This window comes from Amblyomma americanum, chromosome 7 (assembly GCF_052857255.1).
Source record: "Amblyomma americanum isolate KBUSLIRL-KWMA chromosome 7, ASM5285725v1, whole genome shotgun sequence".
Lineage (NCBI taxonomy): Eukaryota > Metazoa > Arthropoda > Arachnida > Ixodida > Ixodidae > Amblyomma > Amblyomma americanum.
The window spans coordinates 16,266,541-16,283,145 of NC_135503.1; the positions used below are offsets into that span (position 1 = coordinate 16,266,541).

Consider the following 16,605-nt stretch of genomic DNA (forward strand, 5'->3'; position numbering starts at 1 on the left):
CGAACCGAAACTAAACTTCGCGTTATTCTAAAATACTAGTTATCACTTAATATATTTTTACAACAAAAATTGTTTTTATAAAAAATTTGATTAAAAGTGCTCACATTTTGAGTCAACAATATATTTTTTTTCGAGCGCTAGCTAGATTTGTACATGCATTTCCTGCACTCCTGTTTCGTATTCGCGGTAATCGCTGTGTGCGCGAAGAAAACAGAACTAATAACTTGTTTACAAGACCGTTTCATTGCGTGCTGTTTATGCTGACACTTCGTTGTCTTGGAGTCAAATGAATTAGCCCGTAATTCTGGCAAGGCGATCAGCTGCAGCGAACTAACCAGAGAAGAAGATTTGGAGGCATGACATCAACCGATCAGCCAGACGTCGTGAAAAATGCGAACTCGAGGCCTCTTGCAGACATTAAGCCGCTTTCTCCCGACCAGCTTAGGTTTGGCAAAAGAATGAAAATCATTCCTATGAACGATCAAATCAAAGAGCTACAAACAATCATTCGCGACAAGTAAGTTTAAGATCTCTATCAGTCGCCTTGTTTGGTGTAATAAGCACACTACTCATCTGCACCGCCGTTGTTGTGATTTTTTTTTTTTTACGCTTAACCAGACTTCCGTTTCTTCTTTCTTTTAGGAACACTACCAGAAGTGAATTTGTATTCTACGCTGACAGGCTTGTAAGCGCGCGCCCACTCATATCACCTTGTCAAAGCCTTAAAGAGAATGCTGTCTGACCGTTTCTGACTTGTGACAGTGTTAAGTGACCGACACCATGTCCACTGTCGCAATTTATTTTCAGATTCGGCTTGTAGTAGAAGAAGGGCTCAACCAGCTGTCGTACTCGGAATGTGACGTGATAACGCCGACTGGTGAGCTTGTGCCCCTGCTTCTGAATGCGCGCGCTGCAGCCTTATAGTTGGGCCGCTTCGGGGTTTTCGCAGGATCAACTTACCACGGTATAAAGTTTCTACGAGGCAGCTGTGGTGTAAGCATCGTACGAAGCGGTGAGTAGGGTGCAGTAGTGTAGTCTTTATCATCATCATCAGCCTGGCTACACCCACTGCAGGGCAAAGGCCTCTCCCATCTCTCTCCAATTAACCCTGTCCTTTGCCAGCTGCGCCCACCCTCTGCCTGCAAACTTCTTAATCTCATCTGCCCACCTAACCTTCTGCCGCCCCCTGCTACGCTTGCCTTCTCTTGGAATCCACTCCGTTGTTCTTAAGGGCCAGCGGTTATCTTGCCTTCACATTACATGTCCATTTCTTATTGATTTAATTCGACTAGCTAGGATGTCATTAACTCGCGTTTGTTCCCTGATCAATACTGCTTTTTTCCTGTTTCTAAAGTTACACCTATCATTTTCCTTTCCATAGCTCGTTGCATTGCCCTCAATTAAGCTCAAACCTTTTCGTTAGCCTATGCATTTCTGCCTGGTAAGCTACAGATGTTATATACCTTGCTCTTGAGGTATATTGGTAAACTGTCATCCCTGTGAGAACCTGCCAAATGCACTCCACTGCATTTTTACTTTCCTAGTTGTTTCAGATCTGCGATTACTACCTGCCCCAGATAGATAATAATCATAGCTTTTGTCTGCCATCAAAATTTACATGATGGCAGGGGCCTTAAGTAAAAGCTTCCTTATGGCAACTTTACAGAGCCTAAAGCCCCCACTTTGGCAATGAAAAACTGGCGGTCACAATACAGCTATCAGAAGTGCTCCAATAAATGCAACAATACAATGCGTGATTTTGCACACAAGAAAATAATAAGATGTATTCCCATACCACTTCCAATGCTTTGCTGCCTATTATAAACCTTGACAGCTCTGCCAGTTCTGTTCTGTCTATGTCCTGTTCTTTTTTATCTATAGTTGTGTTCTGTCTATGTATCCTGTCACCCCCCACTTCTATTGTGCACTCCATAATGATATCGTTCAGGTTATCGTTCATTGCTTAAACACTAAGGTAGTCATCCTTGGTTAAAGTGGAATGTCTGTACCAAACTGTGATCCTGAATTCGTTTACTTTTCCTCTTACCGCTAACTCAATGATGGGCTTCTTCCTTACTAGTTTCTTCCGTTCCCTCTTCAAGTCTATAGGCTAATTCGCGATCTCATCATCCTGTAGTCACTTCTCACCTTGCTGGGCACCTCCAAATCCAAAGTCCAGTATTCATGATTCATAAATTATTTCTCTCTGCGAACTCTACTAATAACTCCCCCTGCTGTTCCTATAACCTGTGCCATAGTCACCCACTGCTTGTTCTCCTGCCTGCTTCTTGCCTACCTTGGCATTGAAGTCGCACATCAGTACAGTGTGCTGTGTTTTTACCTTACTCATTGCCGATTACATGTTTTTATAGAATTTTTCGACTATCAAGTCCTCATGACTGGATATAGGCACACAAGCTTGTACTGTCTTCAATTTGTACAGTTAGGCCGGAATGAAACATGAACACGCATAAGTCATACTTTTTGACTTTGCAGCGAGATATTCCTTCACGACTAGTTCTTGAACATATACTTCGCTAGACCCTTTTCTCAGAAAAAAGAATCCGGCTAGTTTTACACTGCCGCTGAACGTACATGGGTAAAATATTTTATTTTGTTCACAGGCACTGTTTGCGTTTCACTCCGGTCTGACTGCACCTCTTATTACACTTAATAACAATAACTGCCAACCTCATGTTAATGCTATAGAATTCCTCAATGTTTCCAGCTATATCCTTATTGACCAAGAACCCCACACCTAGTTCTTGTTTGTCCACTAAACCACGACAGCACAGTGTTATATGCACTCGGTTTAGCACTAAATATGCTTCGTCTGACCTCCTAACCTCCCTAAGCCTTATGACATCCTATTTTATACCTCCTAGTACCTGAAACAGCACTGCTAGGCTAACCTCACTTCATGAAGGTTTATTATTAAACGTTGCCAGGTTGGATGTTCTGCCTCTACACCATTGCTGCATCAGCTAGTAGTGTTATAACCTGTTCTAAATTGACCAAAAGAGGTACGTTGCACACTAACGCAACTTTGTTCCTCAGGAGAAGCCATGGAGCAAGGCTTGAGGGACTGCTGCCGTTCTATCCGCATTGGAAAAATTCTGATACAAAGTGATGAAGATACACATGAAGCCAGTGTTGTGTACGCCAAGTTTCCAGTCGATGTTCACAGTCGCAAGGTGTTGCTGATGTACCCAATCATGAGTAAGCACTGCCCACGTTTGTCTAATAGTGGCTAAAACATCCCCTTCACAACTGTGTTCTTCAAAGTGGCATTGTGTCTATGAAAGGACATGCAAATAACTTCTGGCTCTGTTGATAACCTCTTTGCAACAACAAACTGTTCATGAATATTGGTTTTTGGGGAAAGGAAATGGGGCAGTATCTGTCTCACATATCCCAGGACACCTGAACTCTGCAGGGTGGGGTAAGGGAAGGGATAAAGGCAGGAGTGAAAGAAGAGAGGAAGAAAGAGGTGCCATTGTGGAGGGCTGTAGAATAATTTCGGCCACCTGGGGATCTTTAACAAGCACAGGGGCACCTTAGTGTTGCCTCTTAGCATTTTGGTAAAATTGTTTTTTGGGGGGGAAAAGAAATGGGGCAGTATCTGTCTCACATATCAGGGATCTTTAACATGGTGTACTGACCTCGCACAGCGCACAGGTTTTGCCTCCGTAAAAACACAGCGGCTGCTGTGTTGGAACCTGGGAACTCGGGGTCAGTAGCGGAGTGCCCTAACCACTGAGCCACCGCAGCGACCATGGTGGGGTTCAAAGCATTCGCATTTTTCCAAGGGGGAAAGTAAAGACAAATGCTGCTAAAAAATCAACTGCTTATGCACGGTCTTCAGCAGTCTTAGGCTTGTATTTTCTGGAGAACAGTCAACTTAATTTGCTTCCACAGGTACAGGAAACACAGTGAACAAGGCTGTTGAAGTACTGAAGGACCATGGGGTTCATGAAGAGAACATTTTCCTGTTAAATCTATTCTGCACACCACATGGTAACTACAACTTTCTTTAAAAATTTCTTACATCTGTTGCGTCACTTTTATTGTTCTCACTTGGGACTTGATGTTGCATGCGCCCAGACGTTTTGCTGTGGGTAGCGTATGAATGCATATGCTTTCTCTGGGAGATCGGTGGGCTCATAATTGCATAAGAGCACTGGAAACTACTTAAACTACTTAACATAAAAAGGTGTAACCCAGTATATATCTGTGACATTTTCATTTGCTCATCAATGCAGTCCAGATGATGCCAAATAGCATTACAGCAGTTAGAATCACATTTAACCAGTGCTACAGTATAGCATTTGGCAAGGATATAATACTGCAATTTTTGCATTGCAGTATTGCAGCCCCAGTGAGAAGTCATAAATATAAATTTAATTATTTAGCTGTGAGAAATGAGAATCTATTGTATTGTTTCTGCAGAACTCTGTAAAGTACATTGTTTTCAGTCTCATTTGATGTGAATTCTTAAATTATAAGGATTATAGTTTAAGTGCACTATTGGTTATTATGAATGGAGGTTATAATTCAGTTGCAAACAAAACTAAATGATTTCTTCCAAGCATTTCTACATAACTCGGCTATTTACAGATGGAAAACAAGAGCTGTGTGAGTAAGGATGTGAATGCAAATGTTTGTAATCTGCCAATTCATTATCTGACGAGAAAAGTAAATAAAGCTGTGTAAATTGATGCAATAGTTCTGGTTTTTCTAAACTTTTTTGACAAGATGTCTGATGAAAGGTTAATTTTAAAGTAGGTGAAGTCTTTAGAAATGTGCAATTTTTAAACTGGGTCTTGGCATATTTTGATTACTGACATCAGCATGTTTCCTTTAATGTTTTTTTTCATTGAAGTTTTAGTTTGGTCTGCTTTTGGCAAAAGATTGGTTCTTATTGTCGGATACAATCAGCTCAGCTCAGTAAAGGTCCACCCACATTCACGACGCCAAACAGATTTCTTCTGTGACAAAAAGTAGACACTTGTTAAAGCTTTTTTTTTTTACCTAAACAAGAAGGCATTCACGAGACGAAATTATAATTTCAAGTTCAACAGTTTTGATGCTTCTGGCCTGTTTGATACAGTCAAGTATTAAAAAGCTGATTTCGTTCACTGTTGTGGTTGGTAATTGGAGTAACGCAGGACGCCGCAGATCATGGCCCACTGTTAATAAGTGCTGTTTTTTTAATTTGTATCCTACTGGTCTCTTATTTTTTATTTTTATGAATAACCTGCATAAATTATTTCTGTGAAAAAATAAACGTTGTTTAAATGGTTGTGTGCTATCTCAAAGATATATAACTAACCTGACCGGATTTTGCTAAACAGTGCTTTAAAGAGAGTTGCGAATTTTTACAGGGGAGGGGTAGAGGGGGAGCTGGCAGATGTATATTTTGAAAAATTTTGTGAGGAAAGTACAGAGAAGCTTTTCCAAATATGTGTACTAGGCTAGCAATGGTTTTGACTCATATGCTTAGCTATGGATATTCTGAGCTTTGGGTTTCAGTTATCTGAATTTGTTTAGACATACGAGGTTACTGTTAGTTTTCTTGTGAAGAAAACTAAAACTTCTTGTCTTTTCATCAGGTGCTTTTGTGTGTAACACAAGTTATTTTTACCCTCCAATGTTGAATTCAGGACCTCTTTACACTAACATTAATAAGCCAGAAAAAGTGAAAAAAATAAATGCTGTCAAGTTTATATGTTCTTGCTGGAGAGGTTACTGAGCTTTTTTATACTGTTATGATAAATTGTTCCCAAATCAAGTTCTCTTGCCATATTTAAATAAACACTGCAGAGCACCTTTTTGTTTTTGTTTCTTTCTGTTCAATCTGTTCACGATTCCTAGATTGGGAATCGCAGTATCTGCAAGTAAAAGTAATAAATCGTTTGAATTTCCTCCAAGCCATAGGAGGAGGATGGTTGTGTACACATATGTTGACCTTGTCTTTTCATTATTTTCTATCTGTTCAGGTGGAATATTGTTCTGTCATTCACTGTCACATATTCACATGGCAGTGAATACGGTTAAACCCATGCTGTGTTTTGTTTTTGCAGCCGCCAAGTCAGTGTTGAAGGCATTCCCAACCATGACAGTCCTCACATCTGAACTCCACCCTGTTGCCCCTAACCACTTTGGCCAGAAGTATTTTGGAACTGACTGATGAACCAAATGATGTTTAGTTTTACCATTTTTAGTGTTTTAGGGCTTGCTTGATCAGTGAACCCTTTTAGGTGCTTTTACATAAATGTCTGTTTTTAAGTCATTATATAACACAATAAATTGTTGCATCTGTTGATAAATATGACTGGGTAATTTAGTGCCTCGTTTTTGTAGTCATCAGTGGCCACAGTATACCCTTGAGAATCATTGCTATGTTTCCTTTAGCTCCTGCGGGGGCGCCCGCAACATGCAGCTGTTGGTGAGTTGCGACACCTCGTATTCCCGAGCATCCGCAGGGACATCCCCGCAGTGGGATGATTGTGAGCAGCACATCATCGCAGACACGAGCATCTGCGCTTAGCCTTGCGTGGCTCAGGTGGCTCAGCCGTGTCCGGGGAAAAGGGGATCCTGGTGGTTGAGCTGATGCCAAGCATTCGGACCTTTAATCTCGGCAGAGGCAGCACACCACTTTGGCCCCAGCTTCCCATAGACTGCACCTCAGGCCTGACCCAACGAGGGCTAATTGGCGGTTGCCTTTTCCTGTCCTCCCCTTCATCTTTCACTTTCCCGTTTTCTTTCTCACAACTCTCCTGTCTCTTCCTCTCTTCTTGGTCTTTTGGTCTTTCCTTTTTTCCTGGCGGCTAGGGTTAACCTTGTATGGAGTGACTAATCTGAGTTGCCCCATATTTGGTTATAGTCGCGGTGTACAGCTGGCATGGGCAGGACCTGCGTGCAAGTTTCTGTCCCATCCCTTTGTGGGCTCCATGGTGAGTGGCTGGCACAACAGCAGAAGAAAACATTTTTTTATGGTTCCCCCTATCCCACAAAATGGCCTTTGAATAGAAGTGGGCAGACCGATGCCACAGCTAATTTCTCCCAAAAACCAAAAACATTTCCAATAAAGTACCACATTCTTCATAGAAACTGAAAAAAAAAAAATGCACGAACTGTGCCTATTCTTGGTCTCCAAACGTCTAGCTGGTGCCTTGGGTCCAGGCTACAAACTATCAAAGATGCCCAGTGCTGACCTCCTGTTAGAACTCAGACATTGCCCAATACTATCTAGCGTCCATAGGGGACATCCCTGTGTCAGTCACAGCACACCACTCTTTAAACACTGTCCGCGGTGCGATTTTTGAATCGGATTTCATCCACTTCACTGAGGAAGGGATGCTTAAGGGTCTCGGAGACCAGAATGCCATGTGAACATTGCATAAAAGTTAGGAAGACAGTGCGACGCTCGCGTTTCATGCCGCGTTGCTGGCGTTCGGCGCGGTCTCCCCCTCGTCCCGTGCCTATGTGAAGGTAAGGTGATATACTGGCTGATAATAATAATAATTGGTTTTGGGGAAAAGGAAATGGCGCAGTAACTGTCTCGTCTGTCGGCGGACACCTGAACGGCGCCATAAGGGAAGGAATAAAGGAGGGAGTGAAAGAATGAGGTGCCGTAGTGGAGGGCTCCGGAAAAATTTCGACCACCTGGGGATCTTTAACGTGCACTGACATCGCACAGCACACGGGCACCTTAGCGTTTTTCCTCCATAAAAACGCAGCCGCCGCGGTCGAGTTCGAACCCGGGTACTCCGGACCAGTAGCCGAGCGCCCTAACCACTGAGTCACCGCGGCGGGTATATACTGGCTGAATAATAATACTAATAATTATTATTATTAGCATACCGGAGACGTATACCGGTTTACTGGACCCCTCCGGCGCATGCGCAGTGGCATTGTTGAGGTCAACGGGAGCCACTGCGCGTGCGCAGCAGAGGTCAGTAAACCGGTATGTCTCCGCTAGTACGTCTACGGTATGCTAAAAACGTCTAATGGTGCAGTAATTGTAAGGGAAGGGAGGAAGCTGGCAGTGAAAGGAGAAAGGTGCCGTAGTGGAGGGCTCCGGAATAATTTCGACCTCTGGGGATCCATGCACTGACATCGCACAGCACATGGGTGCGTTTCGCCCGCATCCATACCCAATCCGTTTCCGAAGCCACCCGCCGCGGCGACTCAATGGTTAGGGCGCTGGACTACTGAGCAGGAGTACTCGGATTCGAACCCGACCACATTTCGATGGAGGCGAAACGCTTGGCGTCCGTGCGCTGCGCTATGTCGGTGCACGAAAGATCCCCAGATGGTCGGAATTATTGTGGAACCCTCCACCATGGCACCTCTTTCTCTCGTTCTTTCATCCCCACCTTCCTCGCTTCGTTCACTGCACGGCTGAGGTATCCATCGAGAAATGAGACAGGTACTGCACCGTTCCCTTTCCTCCAAAACCCTCCGATGTGTGTTGCTGTTGCCCTTCAAATGGATAGCAGCGCATACGCACTGCGGGGTATTGGCCAAGACAGGCGGCGATCGAAAGGTGCTCATAAAAGTAAAATTAATACATTAATAAACTAAAATTATAAGCGCATCCGTCTGAGACCGCGATGCGCTCCATCTGCCTCTTTCTTCTTTCACTCCCACCTTTCTCCCTTCCCTTCCGCGGCGCGGTTGAGCTAGTGTCCACCGAGAAATGAGACAGTTACTGCGCTTTTCCCGCCACGGTGGCTCAGTGGTTAGGGCGCTCGGCTATTGATCCGGAGTACCCGGGATCGAACCCGACCGCGGCGGCAGCGTTTCGATGGAGGCGAAACGCAAGGCGCACCGCGCCGTAAGGGAAGGGATAAAGGAGGGAGTGAAAGAAGAAAGGAAGAAAGAGGTGCCGTAGTAGAGGGCTCCGGAATAATTTCGACCACCTGGGCCCCGCAAGCAGAGAGGGCGCCCTTATGTGCGCATTGCCTTTGTGTATCACTTGACACATTGGAAGTACAGTAACAGTCGCAAGAAGCCGCTATGCTATCGCATTGCCACGCGTAATGATTATTGTGCGTCCCCTCAATTTTTCGAGGAATGGAAATGGCGCAGTAACTGTCTCACTTCTCGGTGGACACGTCAACCGCGCCGTGAGGGAAGGGAGTAAGATTGGAGTTAAAAAGAGAAAGAGGTGCCGTAGTGGAGGGCTCTGGAATAACTTCGACCAACTGGTGGTGGCGGTAAAACTTTATTGGGTGCAGTTCCCGGGTTCGAACCCGACCGCGGCGGCTGCGTTTGTATGGAGGCAAAACGATAAAGCGCCCGTGTGCTGTGCCATCTCAGTGCACGTTAAAGATACCCAAGTGGTCGAAATTATTCCGGAGCCCTCCACTATGGCACCTCTCTTCCTTTCTTCTTTCAATCCCTCCTTTATCCCTTCCCTTATGGCGTGGTTCAGGTGTCCAACAATACATGAGACAGATACTGCGCCATTTCCTTCCCCAAAAACCAATTATTATTATTAAGCACTGGGGCGGGTTTTTGAGGAGAGTGGAGGACTTCACCGCTCCCTTGCCTGGGTGGTAGTCCTCATTCCGGGACACCATTGACGGCAGCCGCTGCCCGCGCTCTTTGAACCAAAGGCCTCTGGGACTCCAGGTCCAAGCAGGTGGACAAGGTCGCCTCCCAGCCCTTTCTCGTTGGCTGATTTACTCTCTGGGGATCTTTAACGTACACTGGCACAGCACACGGGTGCCTATGCGCGTTTCACCACCATCGAAACGCGCGCGTAGTGATCGGGTTCGAACCCGGGTAACTCACTTTTTGGTGTACACCCGAAGCACGCCGAGCAATCTAGCCACTGAGCCACCGCGATGGATCGGGAACAGCTATCGCTGTGGAAGGAAACAGTAGACGCGAGGAAATGAAAGGAGAGTCTATGTACAAGCAAGCAATGGCACATAACTAAGCAACGTGCCTTCATCCAAGACTCGAAGAAAAAAAATTCGTGCAATCCAGCGCGTGTCGTCACACAGCACTTCTGCATGAGCAGGCTTCAGCGAAGAAGACCGGTTCAATATTTTTTTTGTTTTCAAATTTGGGGGTTCATCTATACGGCGTATCAGATATGCGAGGTAATATTGTGCATCAACACTTGCCAGCATGCATATGAGGGTATGCTCTGCTATATGAGACCATCATCGTCATAATCATCAGCCTAATTTATTGCAGGACAAAGGCCTGTCCCATTGACCTCCAATTAACTGGATCCTTCGCCAGCTGCGGCTAACTTATGCCCGCAAACTTTCTTATCTCATCCGCCCACCTCTCAACTGCAGCCCCCTGGTAACCAAAAGAGTCTGGGCGAGCCACGGGCGACTTGACTAACAGTTCTGTCCGCGGTCCCGCTCATACAAAACGCAGCCACAGAGCGGTGGGAAGCAGCGCTGTCGAACCCTACTCTTGAGGCCCAGCGTCATTTGCTGACTCCAGCGGAGGCAGCAGCAAGAGCAAGTGGGGTCCTGGACTGAGGACTCCACCTGCAGCTCCGGCAGCATCACTTATCGGGGCAATAATGGTTTTCCCTCTCTCTCGCTGTCAGAGGCTTTGTCCTCAACAGCGACACCCATGGTCAGAGTGCAAAAAAGACGAAGCGCAGATGCACAAGAGCAGTTAAAGTTTAGATTCTTTGGTCATTAATTTTTATTTGCCTTTATCATTAACTGTACGCAGTCACTTTCTTTGCACTCTTCACGAAATCCCCGCCAATCCCTCCTAATAGGCATGTGCCATTTCAGAGGAAGAAGAGGCCATCATCAGTTGGGCGGCCGCGGCGGCGACCAGTGACACATCAGCTGAAATCCGGACGGCAAAATTCTTCCACCAGCGCCCATGGACCGTCAAGGCGGCGCGCCTCTGGCGGGCGCCAGCTCTGTGCCAGCACTGCAGAAGCGCTACGTGATCGGCTTCGAGCAGGCAGGCCTCACCGACTGGACCGAGGTGGAGTTCGCCAGCCCCATACCGCGTTTCACCTCCTGCCTGGTGTGCGGCGCCATCGCTTCCGAGATGCTCTGGTCGCGCTGCTGGCACGTGTTCTGCCCACTCTGCGCCGCTATGATGGGCAGCGACGAGGGCTCCGTGGCCTGCCCGTTGGACGGCACGGTGACCCCACTCGACGACCTCCACAGGGACAGGATCGCCATGGAGGTGCTGCTTGCCTTCAGGTAATCGCTTGTACACGCAAACAATCCGCACTGCGGTGCAACGGTTAAAAGGAGCCAGCGAGTGGCAACCGGGCCTCGATTACATAAAGGAAGCGGCTACCCTGCCGGCAGCCGGAAGAATAGCTGTCGGGTTATGACGCCGCCAGTGTTGGTACGGTGGCCGCATCTGGCAAAGGACAGGGTTAATTGGAGGGAGAGGCCTTTGCCCTGCAGTGGCCATAGTCAGGCTGATGATTACGAGTGTTGGTTGATTGGCTCGTTTGAGTCACGTGACGTGCACAAATCAATTTGTTTCCGCTGGGAGTGTGTCGCCTTTAGGTATAGCTTTCCGAGATTCATTGGGTTAGGTTTGATTGCCGGCTACCTGCAGCTTTTTGTGCAGGGTATTCTGCCATCAAAACAGGTCGAAAGAGAATTCTGGCAGTGTCGTACATTGGCTATGTGTCGTGATGTGACCGGAATCATCCAATGGGGTCAAAGTGCTGGCAAAGGTTCCTGTGGGCTATTTTTCCTGCTGCCGGCACTATAGTATCGTCCTTACATAAATGCATACCACTGTTTAAGCTTCGAACAAGGAACACTAATAGCTTGCCCAGCCATCCCCGTTTAGACAAATATGAACCGCATTATGAGGCAGAGGTCACATATGAAAAACCAAACACCCTTGTATTAGCTTGCGTATTGAACACGCTTGATCAAATACCTTTGACTGAGTGGCATTGCTGTCGCTTTGGACATTACCTCCGCGTAAATATAAATGATGGCCGTCTGTACATCAAGCGAATTTGTGTTGCATCTAACTGAAAATATAATGCGGTTTGTGTTTTACATAACTGGTTATGGCGAAAGTAATGGTAACTGTCTCTCTCAATGGTCACACCACTCGGTGTTGCTCAACTGCGCCGTGGGGAAAGGGGTCAATAAGGGAGGGAAAGAACTAAGAGAGAAAGAAGTGCCATTTCGACGGCTCTTCGTTTTTGCCACCTTATAAGCATTACACGATTAGTATGCCGAGCAGCGAAGTATATGCATTAATTACGAACAGCGATTCGTCGTAAAATAATTAATTAGCTAACGTCAACCACGCCTCTCGTTCTTTAACGTGCGCTGATATCGCATGCCTGTGTACTGTGAGATTTTAGAAAGAATCCCAAATGGCCTAAAAATCCGGAGTCGACCCTCCGCTACGGCGTCTCTCATAGTGTGTGTTCAGTTTTTGGACGTTAAACATCACGTACCATACCATACCGCAGCGTGTCGTATACCGTACGACGTACTATACCGCACTATGCCAAAACAAAAATCTACGCTCGCTCTACCTCCAGAGTCTACTGTCCAAATCGATCCCTCGGGTGCGACTACATCGGTTCCATGGACAAGCTCCGCGACCACACGCGGCTGTGCGGCTTCTACAACATTCAATGCCAGATCTGCGGCCACTGGCTGAAGCGGTACCAGCTGAGGGACCACACGGTTCGAGGCTGCTCGCCACCCGCCGAAAATCCCGCACTACGGTCCGCGCAAACCACAGTGGTTACAGGTAACCTCTACCCCGACATTGCACGCAGTCTGAACCCGGAGCAAGAGGCTCTCTCCCCTGCAGCTCCCAGCGCGCCAAGCGCAGCACCCTCCAGGCTCTCAGTAATCTTCAACGGTAACAGCAAGGAGTACGACGTGCTGAACATGATCTCGGCCATGAAAGATATGTGCCAGGGCTACGAGGACTTCAAGAATGCCTTCAACGATGTGCGCGAGTCGGTCGAAGTGCACGCGGAGCACCTGCGCTCCGAAATCGAGGCCCTCGAGGCCAAGCTTGAGACGCAGCAGCGCCATTGGCGCGAGGGCGTGATGGGCGACGTGCGTCACCTCAAGACCGCGCTGGGCACGAGGACGTTCGACTGGCAAGTGGCGCCCTTCTCCAAGCTCAGGAAGACGGCCTTCAAGAAGAGGATGCTTCTCAAGAGCGAAGACTTCTACGTCGGCCATCCGGGTTACCACGTAGCGCTGTCTGGGGCATTCGTGAAGGATACTACGGACGGCCGGATCTACTTCAGCGTCTACGTGCATCTGCTTCGTGGCATGTTCGACTCGGCGCTCAAGTGGCCCTACCGGACAGTGACCAAGGTGAAATTGTTGAACCAGGAGGCGCAAGGTGTGGACAGGGAGGTGACCTTCGACCCTGGCGAAGCGTGCGAGGACGAGCAGGACAGCTTCCAGAGACCCCTGGGTGAACGGAACGTCGGATATGGTTTCCATCTCGCCGCGCTGGAGGAAATTGAGCACCCAGGCAATGGGTTTCTCAAAAATGACGCCTTCGTGGTCCAGTTTTGTGCGGATCTGCTGTAGGAGTGAACTGGCTTTTTTTTTTCCAAGTGTGTGCATATTTGTAGCTGTTTTTTTATTGTTGTTGTCATTGCTGTAATTAAATCACTGTGTCAGCCGCCACAACTCATTGCTCGTTTCGCCTGAAAAGGAATCCTGGGTATGGGCAGTCCGCCGTATTTACAACTGCACCCCATCCGTTGTAGCTATATGGCTACTAACGGATTAAAGTACAGCGTATCACACAATTACCACTTAGCAGTCTGTGTACGTTCCCTGCAGACAAAGGCGCTCTAGAAAGCGTCTAATGGCGGTATACGTACTCGACAGTCATAGCAAGAAAATAAGACACCCATGCTACTTTACTACTTCACGTCGAAACCAAATGATACAAATTATCCCTTAAATACCCGAACAGATTATCTCTGCATGCTTTCTTTCGAATCAGACAAGCAGTGTTGATGGCACTGTTTTCTTTGTGCGTGCGTGCATGCGTGTGCGTGAGGGAGATAAAGAAGAACAGCACAGCGAAAAGGTAGAGAAGCATGCGGGGTGCAGGTTCCTACATTTGATTCTCTTTCAGCGCATAACGTGTGCCAAGCGCTCTCGATCTCGCCAGTTTCCTCAGTTCGAAGCGCTTTCAATACGGTCTTCACTGCAAATTGACTCTTTATGCAGCGCTGCCAGCTTTCAAGCTTTGCATTACGAAAGAAATCTACAACCCATTTCTTTTTTTTTTTAAGTTTATCGTCATGTTTGTGTCGGCTAAATGTTTCCGAGGACGTCTGCAATTCCTGGTCATTAAAATTGGCTAGCATATTCCAGTTACCTTCAGCCTCACTACGCCCGCTGCAGGAGAAAAGGCTCTCCCATATCTCTCCAATCAACCCTGTCCTGTGACACCTGCGGGCACCCTATCCCCGCAAACTTCTTAATCTCATCACTTATCTCATAATCTCATGACAGAAATGGAACCCAAAAAATTGGCAGTAATTATATCACCGAAACCAAGTTAGAGCGAAAGCTCCATTACACTTGGCTACGCTTGGTTAGACGCTTGAAACGCCTCGCACACGTTTCAGGCACACTGTCAGCCGCGCTCTCATCCATGGCGAAACTGCATGCGAGAACGGCGTCGCCTCCTTAGCCACATTACGGGAGCTCCGGGAGCCCATCTGACCAATCAATTTCCAACGTCTCTCGAAGACATCGTCGGGTCGCCGCCTCCTTGCTCGACTACACATCCAACACACCACTCTCGTGGAAGAGGGCGTACGTATTCCATCCCTGTGGATTGGATTGTAAAACATTGAGTCGAGAGCAGGTTGCAGGTTACAATGCAGGAGACACATACTAGATGGCCGCAAGCCCAAGGCTGGCGGCGACCTCATTGGCCCGCTCGATTGCCCGTACTTGTATCCTAGGGACCGAGCTGACCAGCACGGCCTCCCACCGCTCCGGAGAAGGGAGCTGTATCAACTCCGCCGGAGGCGGATCATTTGCCCTGTTCCACAGAATGTGGTCGTATGTGGCCCTTTCACCACATTTATGGCAGTTAGGGTCGTACTGGCCAGGGTACACGAGGGCAAGCACTGCCGGATTCAGAAGGGATGCGCCCTCCACGTGCGCCCTCTTCCCACAAACATGAGCCATGAGGACCATAATGACCGGCGCCTGGCGCGGGCGGAAGCCCTGGCCCGCCACTATGGATCGAAACCCGGCGTATTCTACGTGGATGTCTCCGGCCTGCACCATGGGGGATGGTACACGGCCGGTGTCGTCCACGAATCCAAAACAGTGAACGGCCTTACTTTCCGAGCCCGCGACATAACACACGCGGAGGAGGTCGCCATTGCCTTGGCTACACCTCATCCAACTTCCAAGACAATTATTTCAGACTCGCGAGGGGCATGTGGGAACGTCGAGCAGGGCTAGGTACCCTACCTCGCCTACCGCCTTCTCCAAAACAGCGTCTACACCGAGGACCTTGTTCACCACTGGAATATCGTTTCGGCTCCTGCTCACATGGACCTTGAGGGAAATGAGGCAGCTGACGCCGCCGCCCGCGCGCGCTCTCACCGGGCATTCCTCTCCGACCCCGGCGACCAGGAATTCGAATTCACTCCGGCTTACTCCTTCAAAGACATTGTTTTATTCTATCTGGCCACGGCCTGTATCCCCGCCCGTGTAAATGTCTCTCAAAGACGGAGGAGCGGCTTCTGCTCCGCCTGTATACTAATACTTTGCTGTGCCCGGCAGCTCTCAAACACCGACCCTTCTTTCCCGGGTAGCTGTCCGCATTGTGCGGAGAAATCTTCGGACATCTACCACATGGTGTGGGACTGCCCCTTCAACCCTGCTATCCTCCCTCACCCCAACCCCACCCGGGAGGACTGGGAGGCGACCCTGCTTGGCTGCTCTGACCTACAGGCCCAAAAGGCCCTGACATCAACGCCAAAGTCAATGAACACAGTGAACGCCGACATCTTTCGCTTTGTATATCCTGGATTAGCTGAGCCAATCTACATTAATTTTTTTCTATTACTTCCACCCTTCCCTTACGCCGCGGTTGAGGTGTCCACCGTAAGAGTTACTGCGCCTTTCCCTCAAATATATGTAGTGGTTTTTGAGGAAAGGAAATCGAGCAGTAAAACACTTCAGGGTGGACACCTAAACCGCGCCGTAAGGGGAGGAAGGACAGAACAGAGAAAGAGGTGCCGTAGTGGAGGGCTCTGGAGTAAATTCGACCACTTGTGGATTTTTGAACTATTGACATCGCACAGCACGCGGGCGTCTTTAATATTTTGCATTCATCGAAAACCAAAAGACGCCAGTGTGCTGTACCGCACGGTGAGTGAAGTGTGCATTAAGAGAAAGTCAATTCGTCATTTTCCTTTCCTCAAAACCAATTATACGCCAAACGAAGACCCGTCGCGGTGGCTCAGTAGTTAAGGCGCTCGTCTACTGAGCCGGAGTACCCGGCTTCGAGCCCGACCACGGCAGCCGAGTTTCGATGGGGAAACGCAAAAGGCGCCCGTGCGCTGTCCATGCACGTTAAAGATCCCCAGGTGGTCAA

The 16,605-nt window shown here is 47.9% G+C and overlaps 2 protein-coding genes across 3 annotated transcripts; both read left to right on the forward strand.

Moving 5' to 3' along the window:
* The first annotated feature begins 164 nt into the window (after positions 1-164).
* kri (uracil phosphoribosyltransferase krishah) lies at positions 165-6,329 on the forward strand. Of its 2 annotated transcripts, XM_077631297.1 has the most exons (7): positions 165-517; positions 643-685; positions 808-877; positions 950-1,012; positions 3,058-3,219; positions 3,919-4,017; positions 6,084-6,329. In XM_077631297.1, the coding sequence occupies exons 1-7, from the start codon at positions 357-359 to the stop codon at positions 6,188-6,190; spliced, it is 705 nt and encodes a 234-aa protein (XP_077487423.1). In that variant the 5' UTR covers positions 165-356; the 3' UTR covers positions 6,191-6,329. The 2 variants fall into 2 exon arrangements, with proteins under 2 accessions (XP_077487423.1, XP_077487424.1); XM_077631298.1 differs by lacking the exon at positions 950-1,012 and having other exon boundaries at positions 168-517.
* A 4,463-nt stretch (positions 6,330-10,792) lies between these two features.
* Positions 10,793-13,655, forward strand: LOC144096960 (TNF receptor-associated factor 6-like). Its single transcript, XM_077629768.1, has 2 exons — positions 10,793-11,207; positions 12,533-13,655. Exons 1-2 carry the CDS (start codon positions 10,876-10,878, stop codon positions 13,551-13,553), a joined length of 1,353 nt encoding a protein of 450 aa, XP_077485894.1. The 5' UTR covers positions 10,793-10,875; the 3' UTR covers positions 13,554-13,655.
* The last annotated feature ends 2,950 nt before the right edge of the window (positions 13,656-16,605 follow it).

Bases quoted from the DNA above. Each gene is read 5' to 3' on its own strand.
- LOC144096960 (XM_077629768.1), top strand. From the start codon at position 10,876: ATGGACCGTCAAGGCGGCGCGCCTCTGGCGGGCGCCAGCTCTGTGCCA. The intron at 11,208-12,532 runs GTAATCGCTTGT...CTCTACCTCCAG, and splicing joins GAGGTGCTGCTTGCCTTCAG to AGTCTACTGTCCAAATCGAT.
- kri (XM_077631297.1), top strand. From the start codon at position 357: ATGACATCAACCGATCAGCCAGACGTCGTGAAAAATGCGAACTCGAGG. The intron at 686-807 runs GTAAGCGCGCGC...ATTTATTTTCAG, and splicing joins TATTCTACGCTGACAGGCTT to ATTCGGCTTGTAGTAGAAGA. The intron at 1,013-3,057 runs GTGAGTAGGGTG...TTTGTTCCTCAG, and splicing joins TGTAAGCATCGTACGAAGCG to GAGAAGCCATGGAGCAAGGC.